Source organism: Anneissia japonica, unplaced genomic scaffold, assembly GCF_011630105.1.
Source record: "Anneissia japonica isolate Jap-2015-1 unplaced genomic scaffold, ASM1163010v1 scaffold3011_len23438_cov101, whole genome shotgun sequence".
NCBI lineage: Eukaryota > Metazoa > Echinodermata > Crinoidea > Comatulida > Comatulidae > Anneissia > Anneissia japonica.
This window is the reverse complement of record NW_022754745.1, coordinates 11,462-19,576: the sequence shown is the minus strand read 5'-3', so window position 1 is coordinate 19,576 and position 8,115 is coordinate 11,462. Positions and strand designations below refer to the sequence as shown.

General features: G+C 33.8%; 1 protein-coding gene across 1 annotated transcript; it reads left to right on the top strand.

The window, feature by feature from the left end:
* The first annotated feature begins 518 nt into the window (after positions 1–518).
* LOC117123227 lies at positions 519–1,875 on the top strand. The gene is made up of 3 exons (XM_033269076.1): positions 519–881; positions 1,053–1,227; positions 1,445–1,875. The coding sequence occupies exons 1-3, from the start codon at positions 519–521 to the stop codon at positions 1,675–1,677; spliced, it is 771 nt and encodes a 256-aa protein (XP_033124967.1). The 3' UTR covers positions 1,678–1,875.
* Positions 1,876–8,115: the final 6,240 nt, after the last annotated feature.

Below are 8,115 nucleotides of genomic sequence, written 5' to 3'. Positions count from 1 at the left end.
ATTATTATTATATTATTATTATTATTATTATTATTATTATTATTATTATTATCATTAGGCCTATTAAATTACAGTAAACCGAAGAAATAACTCGTATAGAGGTCTTTACATTTTGAATATTTTGAATATTTTAAATTGCAACAAGTCATTTAATGTATATTTTATCTATACTGTAGATATCTTTTTAAAAATGTATACTTAAGTTGCTAATTCCAAATAAAATTTAATCTGAATATGAAATTTATGTGCGTATTTGGTTTTGTTGGTGTTTTGTTTGATAAAATGTTTCCTAATAAAAATAAATCGCAGTGAATAAAGATGTATTGTCTTGATGTAACTGTGTTATGTAGCGCATCTCGGCGTTTATCGGCATCATCTGACATTCTTTTGTTAATCAATAGAGACAAAGACCTATTATATTTTTTTTTTTTAAATCACGCGCTTTCCTGCGCTCGTGCTTCCCTATAAAGTAGGGCGATTTTTTTCAAGAAGGCATCATTTTCGATCAAATCTTCAAAATGTATCAATGTATCCAATGCCAACAACCTGTGACGCAGCATCAAGAAACACTGTTTTGTGAGGAGTGTGAGAGATGGCAACATCGGGAGCGTGATTCTGGAGTAACGCAAGCGGAATATCAACGAGCTGTAAGGGAGGGTTACATCGAACGGAGTTGCAACGAGTGTGCTGTTAATGACAACGTCCAGCAATTACCTGACAAGTTAGAAGTTTATGCCGCCGGCCAAGGACCCTTCAAGAAACCAGATTCGCACCAAGAAGTTGAGATTAACAATCCCTATCCCCAACCTAATCCTGAAAATGACGATGAGGATGACCAAATAACGTACACGGTGCTAGAGGGCACATCAGCTTGTGGGAAGGTATTGTAATCTATGATCTATTAGATATTTAGTCATAACATTAATTAAAGTATAATCTATAGCATTGTGAGTACAAGTTTATGGATTAAAAAGTATATAAGTTTTTGAAAATATCTAAAAACCATGCTGTACATTTCATAATGCTATATTAAACTATTTCTATTTCCACAGGATACTTTGGTAGACAGTCTTGGCTACCAGTATACCAAAAAAGTTGACAAGCGACGAGCGAACACGATCTGGCGCTGTCTCTTCGGACGAAGGCTAGAACTTGCAAAGCTACTGTTATTCAGAAAGGCGGGGAGTACACTCCTGGATTACGATCACATATGCGGTATGATGCCAGGTATGTTTAAAATATCACAATCGTCTTGTAACACCCGACTTTTTAAATACATTTATTTTACATTCATTATTATATACGATTAGATACATTGATTTTATATTACACTCGTGGATTACATAATCACATATGTTTTATGATGCCAGTTATGTTAAAAAATATCACAATCTACATTTCTATTTCAAGTAAAGACTATTTTTTTTTATTTCCGTATTTATAGTACGAGGGAAAGTAGCTGTTATCCGATGCAACATAAAGTTAGAAACCGTGAGAAGACCATATGAATCTGTGGCAGAAATAGTTGATAAAGTGCTACGAGAAGATATTGGGGTTGAACAGATCGAACTGCACCCAACTCTGCCAAAGCCATCGTGCCTCGCAAGACAAGCAAACCAGAAGAGGAAATTATCACGCCGAAGGCACCCATCAGATTTGAATTTTGAAAGTTCATGAGCAACACACGAGATGACATTTTTACAATAATAAAATACTAAGATAAGAATTAAATTGTATGTAGGCCTATGTATTATTTATTGTTAATTATTGACTATAGTAAAACAATAACTAAATGTTAAGATAAGAATGAAATTGCGTACGTAAAATGTAATGTTGTTAATTGTTGACTTTGCTAAAGTAATAATAAAATGTTATTCTAAGAATGATGCATGTAGTATTTTATAATACCAACCACTGATAATGTGGTATGTATTGGTAATCAGAACAACACAACAAAAGTTAGCAAAACATCAAATAATAATAATAATAATAATAATGACAATGATGATGATGATGATGATGATGATGATGATGATAATGATGATGATGATGATGATGATAGTAATCAGAACACACACAACACAAGTTAGTAAATATTCACTAATAATAGGCCTAACAATAATACCAACCACTGATAACGGATTATATATAGTAATCAGAACAAACAAGCACAAGTCTGAAAACTCAAATAATTCTTCAGGTCGAAGTCGTAATAGAAATTACAAACAAATGTTCATAAAATTAAGAGTCGAGCTAAAAAATACTATCCAATTCTGTAAGATGAATGTATTATTTATTTTTAGTTATTGACTATAGTAAAGCAATAATTAAATGTTAAGATAAGAATGAAATTGCGTACGTAGAATCTAAGGTTGTTAATTGCTGACTTTTAAAGTAATAATAAAATGTTATGCTAAGAATTAAATTTTATGAATGTAGTATTTTGTAATACCAACAAATGATAGTGTGCTATGTATTGGTAAACTGAACAAACACAAGTTAGCAAAACATCAAATAGTAGTAATAATAATAAAAATAATAATAATAATAATAATAATAATAATAATAATAATAATAATAATGATAATAATAATGTTAATGGCAAGGATGATAATTATGATGATGATGATGATAGTAATCAGAACACACACAACATAAGTTAGTAAAACATCAACTAATAATAATAATAATACCAACATATATATATATATATATATATAAATTATGTAAGAAAATATACATTAATTTGATAATCCATTAAAATAAATCCATTAAAATTAAAAAAATCCATTATTCCCACTACCCTTTGTTTCCTAGACCGTAGCCCGCATAACCTCTGAGGCGTTTTGGGCGATTAATAATTTCATCTTCTTTCTTTCTTCCCCCCCCCCCCACCTTTTTTTTACTTTTAAAAAGTAAAATCCCCTTAACATAGGTCTACTACAGAAACAAACTTTGAACGTATTTCAATAATTTCCTCTATGCCTGTCAGTTGTATAGAGCACTGGTCCGTAAACAAGAGGTCGCGAGTACAAATATCACCAAATCAAAACACATTTTATATCCTATTTTATTATACTAATATTATTTTACATTACTTTTGCACGTTTGGTACAGCCCCTTGATGCTGCAATTAGGCCCTAATATGAAAGGATGTGCTTTTTAATGAAATAACATGAAGTGTTATTTTATTAAACCCTAGCATCTCCTTTCATATTACTTTCAGCGTCATCAGGCAGATTTAGGGAAAAGGGGGCGGGCCGAAAGAGAGAGAAAAAAAAAATAATAATCATCCAAAACGCATTAGAAGTTATTTTCGGGCGTCTAAAAAACAACAATTTCGTTCCACTCACAATTTTTGATATACCCAATGACTGGGTCGAAATTACCCAAGATTCAGCAAAAATTGCCCAAAATTACCCAAGCTTCCTGAAAATGCATTAAAATTTGAAAAATACGTGTTTTTCCGTGTTTTTCGCATGTATAGTTTCCCTTTTAGTTCAATTTATAAACCATTTTTATTGTAATTGTTTGTGTTAATTATTAAAATTAATATTCACGGATAGAAAAATACGCCCTCAGTCGGCCAGTGTTATCAGTGTAGATCAGTGATTAAGTTTCATTATGTAATGCATTAATTAGGTAAGATCAATGGCAACGCAAATCACAAATAAACAATTCTGAACCCATGTTTATAGCAATTAACAGTCAATTAACAATGTTATGTGCACTTCGTTGAGTTTTGCTTACTTGAATCCTTGAATGGACTGAAATATACTTTGTTACTTCTTAATTCTTCCTCTATGACAAAAATATTTAATTTTCTTAGTAAAAATAAAATACCCAAGGATTTGAACGAATACCCAAGAACCCAAGACCAAGTCAAAATACCCAAGATCTTGGGTAAATACCCAAGCAGTGTTACCAAAACTTTAAAAGCGTCCAGCGTCAGTTGTGAACGGATGTGCAGGAAATTCATGATGATGACATAATTAATGTCGAAATATTAGCGGCCATATTGTCTTTTAAATAAACATTGATTACGTATAACATTTCACCTATATTATACAAACAAAGAAATAACCAATTTTTTTCTGAGTAACGTTGTCATTGAGAATTGATTGAGATCCATGACCTATAAGCAGGTTTGATACACTGAAACTACAAAAATATGAGAAGTCACTTTATTTACACTCAAAATTTAATACAAAACGCTCTGATCCTGGCTTTTTAATGGTATAGGCCTAATCTATGGTATAAAGAATATTTAAAAAATAATTTTAGTCCAACCACGGCACAAGCTAAAAACTAATGGTCAAACTCAATAACCATGATTTTCTGGCCAATGTGATTCAAGCTCCCTGTTCACAAATTCTATCCACACCAATGAACACTGCAGTCAATGTGTCACAATAAATCTACTCTACGTTTATTATTGTACTACACATGCTGTTACATCCAATGAATCATTTTTTGTGGATGTTTTACAAAGAAAATCCCTTATAAAATCATGTAATTCTTTAAATGACTATAATTAATGGAGGACCCACTCTACACATACTTTATTATTACTACCGCCAAGGAGGTTATGCATTCACTGTTGTTTGTCTGCCTTTTAGCAAGATCACTCTAAACGGATCATCATAAAATTTACCAGAGTGGTACATAGTAATCTAAGAAAAATCACAAGGCTTGTTGCAACAGAATGTCGGCCTGTTAGCTTGCTTGAAGTTTCCAAGCCGATGGTCCACAGGTTGGAAGTTGGGATATAGCTGGTTGGTGCTTTATTACAGCCACAAAGTATTGAGAACACACTTCTGACCAATCTCCATGATGGCATCCTCTCACTGCTTCCATAGATCCTTGATGACTTGATATTATGTGCCTGACTTGCAGATAGGGGTAATACTGGTGATGGTTGACTTACAGAAGAGTTTTTCACCAGACCTGAGACAAAGCCACCAAATCCAGGAACAAGTTGTTTCTCTCTGTTGCTACCAATATGCATGTAACCTTACATGATACTCTTGAATGCACTTTGTTACACTGTTCAGTGTAGGCAGATTTAATACAGCTCTCTCAGAAAATTTGGGCCCAGCACAACCTGAACTGGTGCCAGGGTCACGATCATATCCCCTTTCAAGGAGCACATTTTGCTTCGTTTGTAGACAGGAAGCGTCCAGAGTTCAAACCCGGGTTTTACCACTTGTACCTTGATTCCACCAGCATTGTTCAACACAGGTTGAACCAGGAATATTTGTCATAATTTTGTTCAGATTTTCCCACTCGAGATGAAATATGGTGCTGAGCTGAGGAGTGAGGGAAGTGGATACATCGCCAAGAGCTGATGATGAATCTGAACAAAATTATGACAAACAATCATAGTTCAAAGGTGTTGAACAGTGCCGGAATTAGTATAAGAGCAGGGGCGGATCCAGAAATGTCCAAAGGGGGTGGGGGCCGGAAGCGGGGGCCGAAAGTTGGGCCGATTGAGACAACACTGCCGTAGGGGGTCTGGGGCATGCCCCCGCGAAATTGTTGTGTTCTAGACGCCCGAACATAACATTTGAGGCATTCTGGGCTATCATTTTTTTTCTTTTTCTCTCTTTTTTTCCTTTTTTTTTTTCTTTTTTTTACCTCCCAAAAGGGGGGGGGGGGGTGCGGGGCCGGGCCGGCCCCCCCCCCCAAATCCGCCCCTGAAGAGGTGAAACCCATGGAGTTCGGAGCCAGCAAACCAGGAGAAAATGCTCCGGACGCTAACTGTTTACGCATGAAACAAGATGCGCTCATGAGAGTGGATATGGCCAAGATCCTGGTATCAGTCGTGTTGGGTCAAAACCCTAAGGCATAAGAAGCGAAGGGTCACTGCCAGTAAGGTAGAGCACTTGAGGAAATTTGACGTGGTTGAACATGTTGGAGTTAAAAACAATAGAGATGAGTTAATTGAGCATGTAAATGGATGTGTAATTAAGAGGTTGGGCCCTCTTACCTATTTGGTGCGTGTTGCGGGAGCCCTACGCTATTGTCATACTAACTGGCTAGTGTTCCTGTCAATGACGTAAGTGGGTATACTCCAAGGGAAGTTAATGAGAAGCAGCGGGATCCACATGTGGTAACACACCCTGAGCCTTTGCCAACGCAAAGTTCCACACTCTCTGAAACTCCAATGGTGGTCGAAAACCCCGGAGTGAGTGAATCGGTTGACAAAGGTCAAATAGTCCTACTAGATCAAAAACCCCTATTGCGAAGATCCTCACAAATAGTTAAGGCCCCAGACAGTCTGAATGTATAGTTCAAAGTTAGTTAGGGGAGAATGTAGTGTACTGCACTCCCAATCAATTCCTAACAACATCACTCTAAAAACATTGGTTACTTATTTTTTGTATGATATATAGGTCAACTGTTATACCAATAATCAATTTTCATTGAAAATTCAAAATGGCCGGCAATATTGTTGCCAAATGTATTGCTAAGTCAATGTTTTGTATTTATAATATAAAACAATGCTTACTGTATACATTTGATTTTATGTGATTTTTAGTTTAATAAATTACGGTATACATTAAATTAATGATTTTTTTAAAAATCCAAGATGGCAACCAAAATGGCCACCAAATGTATTGGGAAGTCAAGGTTTTGTATTGAGAACTTAAACACTGCTTACTATTATACATTTAGAGGTTCACTTGATTTTTTATGATTTTTAACTAATAAATTATACAAATTAATGATTTTCATTGAAAATCCAAGATGGCCACCAAACAGGCTGCCAATATGGCCAACAATGTTTGGGAAGTCTGTGTTTTGTATTGTGAGCATAAACATTGCTTACTGTGTAAATTTAGAGGTTCACTTGATTTAATATGATTTTTAGTTATTAAAATATACAAATTAATTATTGTCATTTAAAATCCAAGATGGCCGCCAATATGGCCGCCAAATGTAAATGCGAAGTCAATATTTTTATATTAAGAACATAAACATTGCTTACAATATACTTCTAAATGTTTATTTGATTTTATATGATTTTTAGTCAATTAATTATAAAAATTAAAGATTTTCGTTGAAAATCCAAGATGGCCGCCAAAATGGCCACCAAACAACCCCATGGGACATTTTTTTTAATGGAAACATAAAAATTCTTTCATGAGACACTTTGAGAATTACAAAAATGTTACTTAAAAAATATATATCCTGGGGGTGCATGGGAACCCTCCGTTCCTACCCGACTAATAGGAATTAGTTTAAAATCAATAATATGCAGAAAATCAATGAGAATGACATCACGGCGAATGCAACCGATGCTGTCTCAATACTTTAAATCAAAAGCCATCAAAAACAAATTTTAAACTGTCTTCTGTAACAATTGCCTTTAAAGCTCAGTGGTTAGAGCACTGGTATTGTAAACCAGTGGTCGTGAGTTCAAGTCTCACTAGGGGCTTTATTTTTTTTTTATCATAAAATATATTTTATTAACCTTTACATTTTATTAGCAAACATTATTTACTACTAACGAATATGAATTATTTTTGACTTCCAGACAAAGTTGATCAAATTACGAACAGCTTCACCTAGTCAACAATGGTTAATGAAACATCAAACATATTTTATATAACCAATTATTATACTATCAAAATTATTATCGACTTTATTTATTTTTAAATAAAGTTGATCATTTTACAAACAAAACGTAAACCTGTCAAATCACGGACGAATGAAAATATGTAAATACAACAGATGCTCTCTCGACACTTTACATACTGTTGTTACCAAAATCGAATATAAAAATTGCTTAGCTGGAAGTTGTCTCTATAGCTCAGTGGTTAGAGCACTGGTCTTGTAAACCAGGGCTCGTGAGTTCATATCTCACTAAGGCTTTTAATTTTTTTTATCATAAAATATATTTAATTAACCTTTACATTTTATTAGGAAACATTATTTACTAACAAATATTAATTATTTTTGACTTCCAGACAAATTTTATCAAATTACGAACAGATTCACTTTGTCAACTATGGCTAATCAAACATATTTTATTGACCAATTATTATACTATCAAAATTATTATCGACTTTATTATCAAAATCGAATTTTAAAATGTAGTTAGTAAAAGTT

What these genes read in the sequence shown, in the direction of transcription:
- LOC117123227 (XM_033269076.1), top strand. Translation starts at nt 519, where the DNA reads ATGTATCAATGTATCCAATGCCAACAACCTGTGACGCAGCATCAAGAA. An exon ending in GCACATCAGCTTGTGGGAAG is followed by an intron (nt 882 to 1,052) that starts GTATTGTAATCT and finishes CTATTTCCACAG; the next exon opens with GATACTTTGGTAGACAGTCT. An exon ending in CATATGCGGTATGATGCCAG is followed by an intron (nt 1,228 to 1,444) that starts GTATGTTTAAAA and finishes CCGTATTTATAG; the next exon opens with TACGAGGGAAAGTAGCTGTT.